Source organism: Esox lucius, chromosome 3, assembly GCF_011004845.1.
Source record: "Esox lucius isolate fEsoLuc1 chromosome 3, fEsoLuc1.pri, whole genome shotgun sequence".
Classification (NCBI taxonomy): domain Eukaryota; kingdom Metazoa; phylum Chordata; class Actinopteri; order Esociformes; family Esocidae; genus Esox; species Esox lucius.
In genome coordinates this window covers 30,616,538-30,634,104 of record NC_047571.1, presented here as the reverse complement: position 1 = coordinate 30,634,104, position 17,567 = coordinate 30,616,538, and the positions used below count along the sequence as shown (strand labels likewise).

The following is a 17,567-nucleotide window of genomic DNA, read 5'->3' as shown; positions in this document are numbered from 1 at the left end:
TTTTGGCCATCAGCGACCCCCCCCCCCCCCCCCCACATGCTCGAGGCACGCCAGCCAACATCTAACTCTCAAAGGTTTCCAGAGGTAAGTCACCTCAGTTGTCTCCTTGACATACACAACCCTGTTAGTCACCTTACCAAGCCACCGGTATAAAACGTTGTTGTGGCGCGTCCACAACAGTCGCCCACCCGCGTCAAGTCCATATCATACATAATGTGTTTTAAAGTGATTACAAATGCCGATATGCACAATAAAAGAGCTTACTGTCGAACAGGAAACCGAAAAAAAAATTATATATAACGTGTGTGTGTGTGTGTAAAGTCCAAGGGCATTGTTCCAGGGCAGTGCCGAATCCCATAGTGCTTTGTCCTTCATAGTGTCGTAAACAATAGCTTTTAAGAAAAACTTTAAATTCAGAGTTCCAGAGATGTACGTTCACATCAGATGGCGCGATGGAGTCTGTGCATTGAATAGGTGGTGCATGCTGCCCTCTGGTGGTGAGAATGGGGAAAGCGCACTACAGGAAGGGGTTGGTGGAAGAGCTTCCAGTGGGGTAGGATCCGGTTGGGGCCCCCGCCTGCATGGACATAAAGAGTCAGTTGGTATTTTAAATTAACATAGCTAACAGAAATGTTTTTCCAGATATTCATCCATAAATATAGATGGGAGTGGAGGAGTGTAAAGTTGAGCAGTGTTCTCACACACACACACACACACACACACACACACACACACACACACACACACACCATAAATGGGTTATTGGTCATCCCTGGACCAACAATGGGCTGCCCAAATGGTGTCAAGGAGGGCTTGGACTGTCCATAACCTGGGTATGCACCAGGGCCTGTCCATGAGAGAAAAAAAGAACAGGATTAGGGTTGAAGCGTCTCATAACCATTTAAAGTAGTGGATCCCAAATTATTTGTGAAGGCTATTTAAATCTAGTGGATACTTGTTAAAAACATTACCTTTTCTATACATTTCAGTACAGAAATGCATCCCAATTAAATTAGAATTTTTAAGACGTTTTAGGACACTGAAACAATACATTGCTATGGAGTTTCTACATTACTCAACAATGGAAAACCACACTAGTGATGTCAGGGTGGGTATAAAACAGCCTAGTTAACTCTCTCTAAATTGTCTTGCTAAAATTCTGGAGTCTTTGGTAAATACAGATGCATTCTTTTCAGCTGATTACGGCATTTTGAATAAATATTTTGTTTTTGACATGGGTACAATACTACAACTGCTCCAAAAACATAAAGGAACATGTAATCATCACAGCATAACACCAAGTCAATTAAGCATCAGGGACATCAGTCTGTCCAGTTAGGAAGTGTAAGCGATTGTGAATCAGTGTCACCTGTTTTGGTGCAAATGAATGTGACAACAGGTGCACTGGAGAGGCAACAGCAAGACAACCCCCAAAAAGGGAATTCTTTTTTGCAGGTGGTGGCCACAGACAATTGCTCGCTCTATTTCCTTCCTGACAGATTCCTCTCTCGTATTTCATTTTGTTAGTGTCCTTGTCACTACTGGTAGCATGAGATGGTCCCTGTAGCCCATTCAGATTGTACAGGTAGTCCAGCTCCTCCAGGAAGGCACATCCATATGTGCCGTCGCAAGGTTTGCTGTGTGTCCCAGTATAGTCTGAAGAGCATAAGAGAGATACCAGGAGACGGGCCGTTACACGAGGAGAGCTGGACAGGGCCGTAGAAGGGCAGCAGGACCGATATCTGCTCCTTTGTGTGAGGATGAACAGGAGGAGCCCTGCCAGAGCCCTACAAAATGACCTCCAGCGGGCTACTGGTGTGCATGTTTCTGACCAAAGTATCAGAAACAGATTCCACAAGGGTGGTATGAGGGCCTGACGTTTTCTAGTGGGACTTGTGCTCACAGCCCAGCACCATGCAGCTCGGTTGGCATTCACCAGAGAGTTGGCAGGTCCGCCATTGGTGTCCCATTCTCTTCACAGATGAGAGCAGGTTCACACTGAGCACGTCTGACAGAAGTGAAAGAGTCTGGAGACGCCGTGGTGAACGTTATGCTGCCTGCAACATCACCCAGCATGAACGGTTTGGCAGTGGGTCAGTGATGATTTGGGGAGGCATATACTTGGTGGGATGCACAGATCTCCACTTGGCCAGTGTGTAGGCAGTTCCTGGATGACAAAGGCCTTGATGCCATTGACTGGCCCTCACGTTCCTCAGAATCCAATTTAGACATGTTCCTCAGACCTGAATCCTATTTAGACATGTTCCTCAGACCTGAGTCCAATTTAGACATGTTCCTCAGACCTGAGTCCAATTTAGACATGTTCCTCAGACCTGAGTCCAATTTAGACATGTTCCTCAGACCTGAGTCCAATTTAGACATGTTCCTCAGACCTGAGTCCAATTTAGACAAGTTCCTCAGACCTGAGTCCAATTTAGACAAGTTCCTCAGACCTGAGTCCAATTTAGACAAGTTCCTCAGACCTGAGTCCAATTTAGACAAGTTCCTCAGACCTGAGTCCAATTTAGACAAGTTCCTCAGACCTGAGTCCAATTTAGACAAGTTCCTCAGACCTGAGTCCAATTTAGACAAGTTCCTCAGACCTGAGTCCAATTTAGACATGTTCCTCAGACCTGAGTCCAATTTAGACATGTTCCTCAGACCTGAGTCCAATTTAGACATGTCCCTCAGACCTGAATCCAATTTAGACATGACCCTCAGACCTGAATCCAATTTAGACATGTTCCTCAGACCTGAATCCAATTTAGACATGTTCCTCAGACCTGAATCCAATTTAGACATGTTCCTCAGACCTGAGTCCAATTTAGACATGTTCCTCAGACCGGAGTCCAATTTAGACATGTTCCTCAGACCGGAGTCTAATTTAGACAAGTTCCTCAGACCGGAGTCCAATTTAGACAAGTTCCTCAGACCTGAATCCAATTTAGACAAGTTCCTCAGACCTGAATCCAATTTAGACATGTTCCTCAGACCTGAGTCCAATTTAGACAAGTTCCTCAGTCCAACTTCTGGGACGTTAAGTATCGGTGCTCCTGACGCCACCAAGGGGCGCCACAGACTGTCCAGGAGCTCACTGGTGCCCTGATCCAGGTTTGGGAGGAGATCCCCCAGGACACCATCCACCGTCTCATCAGGAGCATGCCCAGACGTTGTGTATACAGGCACATGGGGGCCATACACACTGCTGAGTCACATTATGAGCTTGACGTGATGAAATTCATGCAGGTTGAAACAGCCTGTGATGTCTGGTGTTTACTTTGATTTTCGGTGTGAGTCTGAATCCAGCCCTCAATCGGTTGGAGATTTTGATTTCCATTGACCGTTATAGTCCTTTTGTCCTCAACAAATGACATAATGTACAGTAAATATTTTGATCTTCAATATATTTCGTTCATCGAAACCAGATTTTTTTAGCAGTTTATTACGACCACTACAGTGGCTGTAAATCGCCAAAGAACTGCATGAAAATTCTAAGTGTGGCTCCACTTACTAAAACAGTATGACTCATAACACCTATAAAACCTGGCAGTATAACATGAGCACAGTGCTTTTACATGTTACACCATACATTTCTCCCATAGGAGATTATCATATCTACTTCAGATTAAGTCAGTCTCGTCTAGGCTAACCCCACCAGCTCAGCACTTTGGAACTCTTGTGAAGACAAATTCTTCAGGATTTAGTTAGATGAACAACTCTCTTTCAAAACAGATTACTGACTTGGCTAAGCCTTTCTTTTACAGAAACATATGTCTGCCTTGGTCAGAGGTCTGATTACATGTGCAAGGCAGACATGATATGTTTCTGTAAAATAAATCACTTAGTTTATCAGTGATCCAGCAGGACATTTCATGCGCACGCACGCACGCACGCACGCACGCACACGCAATAATTCGGATAAAATTCTGTTGAGTACTTCGTGACATAGGTGAGACTACCATGGAGCAGGGTCATCCCTACTAACCATTGGGTTGCTGGGGGTGGTAGGGTCCTGGTTGGGGGTGGTAGGGTCCTGGTTGGGGGTGGTAGGGTCCTGGTTGGGGGTAGGAGCAGGGCGCCTGGCCGGGGAACGGCTGTTGGAATGACCCGCTGAAGCTGGTCGGGAGGCAGTAAGACGAGGCGTTCCCAAAACCAGCGGGCATACTCATAGAGCCGGTGCCAAACGAGGCTGTAAAACACACACACAAAAGCGGGTGGGCGAACTGCGTAACATGAACACAGGGGCACACTTTGTACAGCAAATGAAACAACAGCATTTCTGAGGCAGACATGAATATTACATAAAGAAAAATAACCACTAGGTTACAGAATATATTTTGGGTTCTAGAACAATTAACTGGTTAATATTTAAACCACAGATGCGGTAAAGAGATCCAACCAAATCACAGATGCGGAAAAGAGATCCAACCAAACCATAGATGCGGAAAAGAGATTAACGTAACTCCACAGAAGGTTTTTGACTGTGTGCCAATGACAGCATCCATCCAATCAAATTTTAGGCTGTTGCAAGGTAAACTAAATATACACTACCCTCATACTCTCAAAATGTACAGGAGGATGTATATATTACCTAATGCAATTGAAGAGGAAAGAAACTATTGTTCCTACAGTAAAACAGTGACTATAAAGAAATTTTTCAGAAATGTAGGAAAAAAACTTCAGTTTAAATAAGTTATTTCAATAGAAATGGTCTGTGATTAGCAGAGGATGAAAACCTAACATGTTGTTTCGGCCCGCCACAGTGGAATAGCCCTGCTGTAAACCTGAAAATTCCCTTTCATCTTGGTGGAAAATACAAAAAAATATAAATAATGTAACAACCATATTGTAAGAGTTTATAACATTTGCAGGGGATCTATGTTCTTACACACACACACACACACACACACACACACACACACACACACACACACACACACACACACACACACACACACACACACACACACACACACACACACACACACACACACACACACATACCATTGGTCTGGAAGGGGTTGGCCATGTCCGATGCAGAGGCCACAAATGGATTATTGGACGGTACAGCTGAAAGGGGGAGGCCAGAACATTACACATTGTCAGGACATGTAAGAATTTCAGCACCACCTCGCCACCCCAAAACTGAGGAATACCACAAGCCCCTCACCTCCAAAGCCCTGCTGCACATGCATGCTGGGTAATACGGGCTGAGTCTGTGCAGGCGAGGTCCCCAACACTGGTCCAAAGACATTCCTAGGATTATGGAACATTAATCACATTAATTCCACACCTCAACAGGCCAACAAAAAGGACCCCGTAGAGGAGGAAAGCATTAAAACAGTCCAAAAGGGTTTTCTAAATATTATTTATTCTGGTGGGTCCCTTTGGGAGCGTCCATCTCTTACCCCTGAACGCTGCTTCCTGTGGGCGCTGAGGAGCTGAGCTCATTGTCCAGTTCTGCCAGAGCTGCGTAGCGGTCCTCCGCTGAGGTGCCAGGCTGGGACTGGGCCGGGACAGCACCGGCCACCGACGGCATGGGAACACCGCGGCCTGGGGATGGTCACGCCCAGGGGTCGACAGACAGACGGACACACACAGACACACAGACGGACACAGAGACACACACGCGTTATCTGACAGCTCATCCCTCATTGGGCTCGGGACAGACGTGATGCGGGGGACAGGGAACGAATGAGTGCGGAGCCGAGGGGTACCTGATGTAAAGGACTGAGGGGGGGGTGAGGCGCTGAAATGTGAAGGTACTCCGGAGTTGCCAAACGCCTCAAAGTTGGCAAAGTCTGCGTTTGAGTTAACATGAGTCGCTGGGCGCCGTGGGAAAATAAAAACACACAAAAGACAACGTGAGGATCAAGGAATAATTATGGAACAGTGACGGATCGGGGGGGGGGGGGGTGACCATGACTTAACATTCAATCATGACAGAACATGCAGTTTCACTTGTTCAATATTAAGTCTTATTAACATGGAGAAAGAGAGAAATGCACAAATATTGAATACATGCAGGAAAAAAAAAAGAGACTTAAAACAAAAGTATGGATTCACCCCTTTGACTTTATTTAAAAAAAAAAAAATTCATGATTACCTGATTGGCTGGGAAAATGTGCAAAGTTGGCAAAGTTGGCATTGCTGGCCGCCTGAGACGGCGGAGCGGCAAAGATGTCTCCGCCCAGGTCAGACAGGAGGTCAAACTTCTTCTCCTGAACGACGGGATGGGCCTGGGAGCGGGCCACCACTGGGGACTGGCGGAGGGAGAGCCAGGAAGACCGGGAAGTGAGGAATGATGACATGCATTCACGGAAAGTAATGTCATATCCTCATGAAATACATTTGTTACGTTATAGCTATTTTGCCCTCCCGTGTAGCTTGGTGGGTAAAGCATGGTGCTTGCAACGCCAGAGGTTGTGTGTTCGATACCCTAAGGGGACCAGGTTGGAAATGTATGCATTCACTACTGCAAGCGTCGGCTAAATGACAAAACATTGAGGAAACGTTTAGCCAGTAGCTGCTTGAAATATGAAAATGAACAAAACCTCACAGTACAGCACATCACTATAAAGACGTGTTCATGGCAGATTGCTCAACAGTATTATAAAAAGGCATAGGTCTACTGAGTAAAATCAGAGAGAATAAAAAAACAAGTGCTCCCCGGTAAATTCATCACCACCACGTTTGGCATGTAAAAGCAATGGAACAAAGGGCTGTGAGGCTACAACGCATTGCAATACAGCAGGCCCACATAAGAAACGCCCAGATGATCTCGTTCGCTCACCCCCCCCCCCCCGTGCTGTGAACAGAGGCCTAGGGGCATAGTGAGACACCAGATCAGACATGCCAATTGTCACAGCCAAGCACCACTCAACTCTTTTTTTCCCCCAAAGTATCTACTCTGATTGCAAAACCTTTGCCCGCTGTTACACCCCCCCCCCCCCCCCCACCCCACCCTCCACCCCAACATCGATACGACTTTGAGGACAGGAGAGCACAAGCCAGCAATTACGTCGGGAAACTCTACCCCAGAACGACCCGGAACTCATTCGACCCGGAGCACATTCGACCCGGAGCTTCATTCCAGTGACCCAAAAAAACGCGTCAGGCCGCGATACAATCAGCCACAGGGTCAGGAACAAAGGTCGGGGTACCTGACGTGTTGGGGGGGTCTTGTTGAGCTGCAGGGTCTTCAGCGGCTGGACCTCTGGGGTGCCGCCCGAACTGCCGGCCGACGAGCCCGACTTGGAAGCCTGCGCTGCGGCTACCGTCCTCGCCTGGTCTGGAGGGACGTACCTGTGCACACATAAACCACGCATGAAAACACGCCCAACGCGCTGGACGGCCAAAAAAAGTAGTTCCCCAGTTTAAAGCGTTTTCTTTTTCTAGTAAAAGTATTTTACATTGGGAGCTCTCGGAATGCTTTGGCCATAACAATTTAGGAGGCGGCAGAGGTTCCCTTTCTTGGGGGTATTGTAGAGTAACAGAAAACAGACGGTAAGCTTGGTGAAGAACTTAAGAAAAACGGGAACTAACTATGGCGACGTTTCTCACCATCGTTTCTTCTCATATTTTTCCTGGAGGAACTCTTTTACTTTCTGTGGTTCGCGGAAGTCTGGCACCACCAAGGTCCGGTCGTCGTACAGGCCCAACCAGATGTTTTTACAGACCTGGAAGAGAGAGTGTCCGGGCAGGAGAGTGAGGGAGAAGAATGCCAAATTAACGCCTTTAAGAGGAACATGAGGGAGAAACATGTCAGCAGGGCAGACATGTAGGAGGCAGATATGAAAGGAAGGAATGCAGAGACATTAATCCAGAGCTCCTCGGCAATGGCTCTGCGAACTCCTTGGTTTTTCAGAAGTAAAACATCTGACTCCACTAATCCATCAAACCCTGTCGACTAAACCAGACCCTGCAAGGCTTGGAGAACACATCGTACAGCTCTTACCTCATTCGTGTGTTTCTGTAGGAATTCAATTTCTTGTTGTGTGAAGGTGGTCATGGAGATTGACTTCACTCTGTGGGGGGGGTTTAGCCCTCGTCTACATTGGGGGGGGGGGGGTTAAAGATGACAGAGGATGGGTAAAAGTGGTGAGTATACATTCAGTTGTTTATTTTACAATGAACAAAATGACGGAACACTAAACAACTCAACTGTGCGTCGTGGCGCCATACCAGACATCAACTGTTAATGTTCACTCATATTCACGGTGGAAAGCGACAATCAGTGAATGCCACAAATACACGTCTCCCATGGAGACAATGACAAAGTGCTGCCCCTAACAGTTTATCTTCCTTGTAACAGTTTGTCAGCCACACACACACGACACAGACAGATGTTCCTCTGCTTTGCCACGCGTCTCCATGTTCCGACCGCTTGAGCACCCCGAACAGGAACCAATTGGATTGCCCAATCGGCATTACTCAGAGCTAACACAGGGTAAAGTCTTGACTCGGTCATGCTCGACCTCTCTATCGTCACTACAAAGCAATCCAAACCCAACTACAACCCGGATCCCACAGCAACAGTGTGGCAATGTCAGTCCACTGGCACCATAGCCCCGCCCACTGGCACCATAGCCCCGCCCATTGGCACCATAGCCCCGCCCATTGGCACCATAGCCCCGCCCATTGGCACCATAGCCCCGCCCATTGGCACCATAGCCCCGCCCATTGGCACCATAGCCCCGCCCATTGGCACCATAGCCCCGCCCATTGGCACCATAGCCCCGCCCGTTGGCACCATAGCCCCGCCCATTGGCACCATAGCCCCGCCCATTGGCAGTAGGCAACATTTCCAATGAGTTGTGGGGGGAAATTTACAGTGCGTTCTCAACTTAAATGTTAAACGCAGATTCTACATTTTCAGCTCAGGATTTGATCTTACCACCCCCTACCCCCGATTCCTAAAAAGTCCTACAGCTGCCCCATTGAGGGCATCCCGACCCGCAGGGCTGCAGAGGGCTTCAGGGGGTCGACCGGCAGGCAGGCGGTGTCACAGGAATATCCCTGTTACCCAGGTCATAAACAGGCTGAATGGCACCTCTTTCTGTTCACTGGCAGGTGGACTCCGTTAGGGTAATGTATACAGCCATGTTACTGTCACTCTTTTGTTGTTTGTTATCCACTGATTACATATGCCATGTTTAACTATTCTGCACATTATCTTTGTCTATTCCTGTCCTCCTCTCTTTTTAAGTCTGCTTTGCTGGAAAGGGGCCCTTAAGGACACCTTTCAATGTTAGTTTACGAGGAATGTGACAAATACTATTTCATTTGAAACCATTTGTATTACCTGACCCACTGCCCCATTTCATGTGTACTACGTATCTGGCAAGCAACAGACGCAAGCCTATATATACACCGTCCGCTGTGCGCAACGGATGTCCCAAACTATTCCAACCTTATAGATAAATGCTGATTAGGGAAAGAGGTTGTCCGGTACGATGACGTGCTATTATGACACACACTTGGCAAACATTTGCTTTTAATAAGTAAATACCAAATACTAACCTTGGAACAGGTGTGCGGTACAAACAATCAATACATTTTGTTGGCAAGTTATGTACGGAACTGCAACTTTTCCTTTTTAGGAGACCTTCCTCTTAACGCAAGCATGGGCTTCGCGACCCAGCCCTGCCCCACCAGTGGCCTCGAGCTAACGTTGAATAGCATTACCGGCTGTGTTCTTTTGGAGACTAGCTTGCTAACGGTAGCCAGACCACCCAAATACACCATGATATAGCCCTATTTTAAGACAGTCCCACATGAAAAAACATTACAGTCCGTACAGTACTTACAAGATGCCAGAACAGGTGGTACAGACGAAAGACCCCACCGTCATGTTGGCATAAGTCGGGCCTCGCTGGTCGCAATCAAAGCACTTCCTATTCGGTGTCTGGCTGGTCATTTCCCGAAGCATCTTGAGATGGGTCTCCTCTTGCTTTCGCTTCGCACTCGTCGCCATTGTTGATAAAAACGGGCCACCAACGGTGGTAAAACTTCAACCAGGGCTAGGGAGGGGACGTCTTCGGGGCGACTTGCCTCAACGGCGCCAGATCACAGATACCTTTCCGAGAGGTCTAGCGGGACAGACGAGCTTCTTCTACGTCGGCGTTAAGGTGGTGATTCTATACTGTTAACCGTAGCATGACTGACACCTATCGGTGGGAAGATCACGGCTGGTGCGTATAAATAAATATTCGATAACACCACATTGACTGAAGAATAACCGTTTAATAGCAACAGATTATACAATATTTATCATCGAACGGACATAATTCTGCAGAACAACAATGATTTGTTTGCGAAAACATTTCCCGTCTCAGTCTCTACTTCGACATGTTCACGTTTATCATAATAACAGAGTCCGGAGCCTCTCATTTGGCACGTGTGGAGGGTGGCAGGTGTCCACCGAATAAACCATGATCTGACTTCCCTCCGTGGAAATCAATAGTCCCCTGTTTTAGCCGAGGAAACAAACAAGGCCCGGCAGACAGTGGTTGCACTGTTCTCGCCAATCAGCCTCTTCTGCCCATCCTGTTTACACAGCCTCGGGTCGCGTTCATCTGGGCAAACAACGTTCTAATACGTTTTGCCAATGAAAAAACATCAACATATATTAGCATTACTCACTGGAACTGACCCAGTGTTTTTTTTTTTTTTTTTTTTAACTTGGAAGGGGATGTGGTACATTTATTATATAAATACATTTTCTGTTTTGAGTCCCTGAATTGGAAAGGCATTGTATTAAAACCTATCCATTATTAGAATCCTGTTTGGTGTCCACTGAGTCAATCGTGGACCCAAATCACTAATCTATAAACATGAAAGGAATCACTTTATGCTCAATAGTTTGTGTTGAGTGTCGATCATTTCATTGGCGCAGCTCCTTTCTCAGGTAGACCCTCATGAACAAGCATGTCCTCTTCATTGTAAGCTGGTTACCCAAGATGCCTTTGCAGTACCACTGCGCTCCAGCGGAGGGCAGTGTCACATGGGCCTCCCTTTCTTTCCTTTGACAACGATTTCCCCAGCTTCAACCTGCTACAAGCACAGAGAAGGTTGGACAGAATGTGCACACATACCAGAAACAGACAAAACCCCAAGGACTAGGCACATACCAGAAAACACATCTCATGTATATTTATAAACTTAAAATAAAAATAAGTCTGCTCCCGGATTCTTCCTACCCGGTTCCCTTGAAATGTTATTTTGGTCAAATGAGGCCAGGCAACCGTGTTGTTGAATTACAGAACAGTTAGGCAACTAGGACACTCCCAGTTCAGTAGTACAGGATGTTCAGTATGACACACCACAGGAAAACATTATGCAAAACTGTGCCCTTATTGGACAATTTACCAGCTACGCTTTAAACAGTTCTTCCTGTTTTCAAGCCTACTGAATGCATGCCAAAACCAAACATGGTTTTCAAAACTTATTAACAGTAAAGAAACTACAGAATGTTGACCCTTGACAGCAAATATAACCTGATAAAGGAACAGTGATAAATCGATATTGACAAAGCTTTTAAAGCAAGAATGAGGTTACAAACACCTGGGGAAATACATTGCTGTATGAATCAGAACTGCAATTTAAATTCAGAAGTCAACACTGCCTGTATCAAAAACTCATTTGTATACCACGGGGATTTACAAAACCGTAAACAAATGTGGCATTTTTGGCATTACTGAATTGCGTAATAAAGTTCCACAGAGGACCTTCCCTACACAAGGCTATGGGCCTTGACATAAAGTTCATCAGATAACTGTCATAGTAGGTTTACATTACCTTTTGCCTTTTACGCGTGACCCGGAAGAAATCCTCCATGCGGGTTTGCCGGGTTTGCCCCTCTGCCTTCTGGTCCGTCCTCTCCTTCCTCTTCCTGTCGCGTATCTCACGGAACTTGGCCATACGGCTGCGTATCCGCTGCTCCCTACAGGACACACGCGTGGACAAACACACCCTTTTTAGGACACAAAACAAGCTTGCACTGCATATCCAGAAGACAGGAGTTTGTGGAAAAACCAGGGTTTGCAAGCATGACAAAGAGTGCTGATCTTTTTACCTTTAAGGACATTGAATAAGACATGGACGGTTAGGACCTGACCACAAATCAGCCCCCCGAAACACCCCTGGTGACATCCCAAGAGGGCTCTACAGGACAACCACTCACCACAGCCACGCATCTAAAGCAGGGGCATTCAACACAGCAAAATGCTTTCAACAGACTTATTTAGGCTCTGATACCAGGTGGGCACAATTAATGATGAGGCAGAACGTAAGACCAGCAGGCTCCAGACCATGTAGGGTAAGAGTTGAACACCCCTGATCAAGACAGTACAGAACCACCAAGTTTTTCTGCACAATGACGCGTCCACATGACTGACACGGTACAATCAAACCGTTCCTTACTGCAGCCGCGTTAGCCCCAAGTGGGTAGAATTCAACAGTGATTCATGGGATGATGGTATTCTCCTGACAGCGACATTGGCTTTAAATCGGCCCGCTTTTCCTTCGGCTCTTTGACTTACTTGACATGTCTGTCGTGGCAAAGAAACTTGACCAGTGCCTCCTCGTCCGGCTCGGTCCACACAAGGTCGGAGGGCTCGGTCCGGGGGGCAACCGAAAACAGCTTGCGGGCGTCCTCGTAGCGCCAGAACACTGGGACAGGGTGGGTCTGCGGAGGACAAGACAGGTTGCGCTGGTCCAATTAGAGGGTTAGGGATATGGCGTAGCACGTGGCACCTGAGGTAAAATCGCCATGACATTTATTAAATGTCCATCTATCATCTTCCGCTTATCCGGGGCCGGGTAAAATTATTTCATAAAATAAAGAAATAAAATTAACAAATCAAATGAATTCATTTAGATCATTTCCTTCACCTAACCTGCAACACGCATGAATTCTGAGTGCGCTACTTGATTTGGTTTGTCCACGTTAGACCTTGCAGGGTCTAGCGTTCACACGGCCTCGGAGGGCTCCGTCGGCACACCGCTGTTTAGACAGCCTCTCCGTGGGCTTCTCTGACCTCTCCATAACAAGGTGTTTTCTCCCGCAGAACTGATGCTCAGTGGATCTTTTTGTTTGTTTTCATGGCACCATTCTCTGTAAATCCAAGAGACTGCAGTGCACGAACAAAAAAATAAAACAGGTGGTCAGCTGCTTCTGCGATACTGGAACCACCACATCAGGCACCCACAATAATAACACGGCCTAAGTGTCTTCCCCATTCTGATCTGGGCCTAACAACAGCTAAACCCCTTGTCCATGTCTGCATGTTTAAGTACTGAGTTGCTGCCTAGTGAATCGCTGTTTGCGTTAATGAGCAGGTGTACCTTATTACAACACGCACGAAACGTGAGTTCTAGTCAGGGTGTACAGTAAGACATTGGCATATTCATAACCAAGCACTAAACCCTGGAGGGCAACTGCATTCAGGTAATAGGAGTACTTCAGGGATGGAGCATGTACCTTTCGGTTGATGTTCAATACTATGTTCTCTATGGTCCGGTGCTGTTGGATCAGAGTTAGAGCTTTCTTGGGGCCAAATCCTGCTATCTTATCACAGTAGTCACAGCCCAACAAGATACACAGGTCCACAAACTGACGGGATGAAGGAGGACAGAGAGCAGGGCTGTTAGCCAGTATGTGTGCATTGGAATTCTATCATTGTGCCTTCCAATACAGTAGGCTTATGTATATACTTTCTATGAACATGTAATGAAGGCCAATGTCTCATTCAGTAAATTTTTTGGGAGTAGGTGGAGGCTTACCTCTTCATGTGTAAGTTTCAAAATGTCAAGCAGCTTGGGTAGAGAGTATTCAACGACTTCGCTGTGGAAGGAGGACACATTCAATTCATTCATTTAAGTCCATAAATGTGAGGCATTTGTATGTAACGCAATACTTGGCTAAAAAAAATGCACACTCACTTGTCCTTCTTGGCGTTGAGCTGGCGTATCAGGATGTTGCCGCCAAAGGTCAGAGTGTCCATGTCTTCTGATGCCACGGCGTCTACTTTGCCCTGTTTCACCAGGTGGGCACATAGAGCCTCGCCGTCTCCTGGAGCCTGAAGACAGAAAGGGACAGACAGTTTGAGGGGATTTCAAATCAATGTGGCATGTTTAAGGCTAGCATGCAACATTGAGGACTGACTTGGATAATGGGCACCCCCATTAGCTTCAAGAGCTGGAGACAGTCTTGGGTCTGAGTGGACACTGCAGAGAGAGGTCAAAGATCAAACACAGCCAGATTGAAAAAAACCTAAACAAATTGTGGGTTTTAATTTAGTGCAAACTATGACCGTAGCTCATCTTTGACGTCAGTTGCAAAACATTGTTTGTGGTGAATATATTGACAAACGTTTTATTTATATTGTGTATTCCCTTAATGAGATCAAATAAAAACAAATGCACAGGAAAAAACATCGTCGGTACCACATTTTCAAAACGTTAAAGAGAGGTTATTTTGCTAAGTCAGCAGGGTATGGTTTGACCTGGACAGTGTCACCACAGAGATTTTGAACCCAGGGGTGACAACCAAATTAGACTTCCAGAAACCAGACTCAGTTTCACAAGTCAATAGAAGTGAAAATATTTTCCATAGCGGTTCATTTTCTCCAAAATTTCTCATTGACATTACTACAACCAACATTTCAAAGAGCATTTGATTGGATGGTCTGCACATGTTCAGACATGACAAGTGCTAGACTCAATCTCTATTGAAAGAGCATTTTCTGTTGTATTTGATATGATTTGTCATACTTATCAATGCACAGCAGCTTTTTCCCAATCCTAATGACAAAAACAGATGTATAGTCATACATACATTTTACTGTGTGTTAACTTTCAATTTGTGTGATATTTAAATATTACATTTTAAATACACACACAAAAAAAGCAAACTTAACTAAGAATTTGATCAGTCATCTTCCTGAAACAAGGGATGACTCAACTCTTTGCAAAGGAAGGAATCAGATTCAGTTCAGTCCTCAATGTGTGACTCAGAAGCTTATTTAATTCAGGGTAAGCTTAATTGCCCCAGGAGCAGATTTCATTCTAAAGGTTATGTTGCCAAACAAAATGAACCCAGCAATAAGTTGAGCCACGTTTGCGTGACCTGTTAGTCTTTGACCTTAAAGAGTTGATAAAAGTAACGCTGCCAACTCCTCAAACCAGGCATGTAGTCCATCCCTGAGACATCCCCTGACTGTGGCTGAATTCCAGTGTTTCCCTTACAGTTTCCTGAGCAACTGGCGGAGCTCCAGCCTGCGGCCTGCGCCCTCTTCTCCAGCTGGAAGGAAACAAGAAACTAGATTCAGTGTATCTGTAATAATAATAATAATAAGGGGTGAAAATGGGGTGGTGTCAAAACGCCAACCCTATTCCTTGTTCAGAGTTTCCTGTCAGGCAGTTATGACGATTGTCTCTGCTTTCATTGTAAGGGTCCCTCACCACAGCTCTCTTCTCTACTGGAGGCTTCCCATCGAACACAAACACTGGCTTGATGTCATGCTCCAGGAAGGTCAGTGTGCGAAAAAACAAGCCTGTCAAGGGACTAGAGCGAGAGGGAACATGGGTTAGAAACAGGGCCCTGAATTTGTCACGCTAGTCGAGCTCAGACCGATCACACACACAAACACTTTCCAATTGGCAGAAGTGACTCCATGTTCCTTAACATACACTTGCTTTAATCACTGAGTGCAATCGTGCCTAGTAAATGCCGACTCCACTCACAAGAGATTGCAGTGAATTCAATCACCTCGAGGCGAAAGAAAACAACCTGCAGACATTCACCATTTGCTTTCACCCATCCCAGGATTTGACTCGCATTCATGCGAATGAAGGAAGCCAAGCGGGACCAGAGGGTCCAAGTTCTAACCAACCACTGCACTGAGATGTCCAGTGAGTTAAATCGCAGCTTACCCCAGGTGCTGAAGATGAGGAACAGCTGTGCGGAACTGGTTCAGAACTATGGAGGTGTCCAAAGCAATCACCTTCCCTAAAACACACATGGAGATACCAGTGACGTCCTGGGCCATGCACTCCGCTGCTCCACAACTTCATACATGCTAGGATGTGATGAAGGACTTATAAACTGGGTAGTTTCGGAATGCAGTCTGGCTAAAAGCTGTGGTATATTTAGGCAACAAGGCACCTGAGAGTGTGGCATATCGCCAATATACCTGGAGCTGTTCTTAGACACAAACCAACATTGAGTGCCTGGACACAGTGCTTGGCCATGGTGTATTGGCAATAAACCACCAACCCCTGAGAACACTTATTGGGATTATAAACTGATTACCAACGCAATTACATCAGTAAAATGTGCTGTGTTGTAATACCCATGGTATGCGGTCTCATATACCATGGCTAACAGAGATTCAGGATTCAAGGCAACCAGTTAATAGCATATTTTATAAACCTGGTGTTTTGAACTCGGGAATGTTGATTGGCTGTGGATTATAAGATCATATATCAATGACATGACATCACTGTAATTGCGTTGGTACTCGGTTTATAATATAGTAAGTCACCTCAAAGGTTCGTGGTATATGCAGAGGTGTAAAAAGTACGAAGTACTCGGCTCATCAGTTTTGGGAAGTTCCTAAGGAAGTACTAAATGACCAGGCAAAACAGAGTTCATAACTAACCAGTGACCTTATAATTGATAATTTACACTATTCCTTTTTATTTAATTGATCACTGGTTAGTTTTGAACTCCCTTTGCATGGTTACTTAGATCGTAATATGTTGCTTCCCTGAAGTGGTGAACACAGCCGAACCCAGTTGGAGTCATTTGTATTTTTTACACTTCTGGCCGTATATGGCCAATGTGCCACTGCCAAAGGTACTGTAGACACTCCGCATCGAGTCGTACACATAAACTACCCGTAGCCGTGGTAAATCTATCATGCAGACAACCACAAACCACGGTTTATTATTATAGCTTTATTGTACGTCATTACTTATAGTTAACTCGCTAAAAAAAATCTAGCCTTGTGGCTAACAAAGCCAAACAGCTAAATGCTATGTAAGCGGACAAACTTACCCGTGTAATCACAGATCTCCTTGTACGAAACAGCACCAGGTGCGTCGTTGCGTATCAAATCGGCCAATTTTTTAATACCCATTGTACGCGTCTGACATAAAGCCAACAACCCAGTTTAAGACCGAGTCAGTCACAAACAGCTGTAATGATGCCTAACCCGGAAACCAGTGTTGTTTTTACACGATCCAACCAAAAGAGGGCTGTACGGATGAAACATGAAAAGTAGTCAATTGATCTAACTTTTCTAGCCCTCAAATAATTAGTGACAAATTTTGCCAAGGATGGATTTATATTTTAATAAACATAGTGAATAAATAAAATCAAAATAAATTAAAATAGTGGCATAGGGTGGGCATTATTCTGGAGAACATGCTGCTCTTCCAGCAAAAAAACACTTCCATCACATTCCATTCCAATAAAGCATAGAATGCCTGAAACAAAACACTTCAATAAAGTATAATAAAAATATATTAATAAATGCATAAAAATCACAAGATTCCACTAA

The 17,567-nt window shown here is 45.6% G+C and overlaps 1 protein-coding gene across 5 annotated transcripts; it reads right to left on the bottom strand.

Annotated features, from left to right (window-relative positions):
- Positions 1–73: 73 nt before the first annotated feature.
- On the bottom strand, positions 74–17,238 carry agfg1b (ArfGAP with FG repeats 1b). Of its 5 annotated transcripts, XM_010895320.5 has the most exons (13): positions 11,133–11,751; positions 9,810–11,055; positions 7,958–8,051; positions 7,564–7,679; positions 7,164–7,305; positions 6,107–6,263; positions 5,718–5,825; positions 5,409–5,553; positions 5,171–5,256; positions 5,005–5,070; positions 3,986–4,189; positions 750–847; positions 74–577 (listed from the first exon to the last, which is right to left on the bottom strand). In XM_010895320.5, the coding sequence occupies exons 2-13, from the start codon at positions 9,974–9,976 to the stop codon at positions 518–520; spliced, it is 1,443 nt and encodes a 480-aa protein (XP_010893622.2). In that variant the 5' UTR covers positions 9,977–11,055; positions 11,133–11,751; the 3' UTR covers positions 74–517. The 5 variants fall into 5 exon arrangements, with proteins under 5 accessions (XP_010893622.2, XP_010893623.2, XP_034147293.1 ...); XM_010895321.5 differs by lacking the exon at positions 5,718–5,825 and having other exon boundaries at positions 11,133–11,752; XM_034291402.1 differs by lacking the exons at positions 74–577; positions 750–847; positions 3,986–4,189 and adding an exon at positions 4,204–4,901 and having other exon boundaries at positions 5,002–5,070; positions 11,133–11,752.
- Between the last annotated feature and the right edge of the window lie 329 nt (positions 17,239–17,567).

What these genes read in the sequence shown, in the direction of transcription:
- agfg1b (XM_010895320.5), bottom strand. Translation starts at nt 9,976, where the DNA reads ATGGCGACGAGTGCGAAGCGAAAGCAAGAGGAGACCCATCTCAAGATG. An exon ending in TACAGAAACACACGAATGAG is followed by an intron (nt 7,680 to 7,957) that starts GTAAGAGCTGTA and finishes TCTCTCTTCCAG; the next exon opens with GTCTGTAAAAACATCTGGTT. An exon ending in TGTGCAGCAGGGCTTTGGAG is followed by an intron (nt 5,071 to 5,170) that starts GTGAGGGGCTTG and finishes TCCCCCTTTCAG; the next exon opens with CTGTACCGTCCAATAATCCA.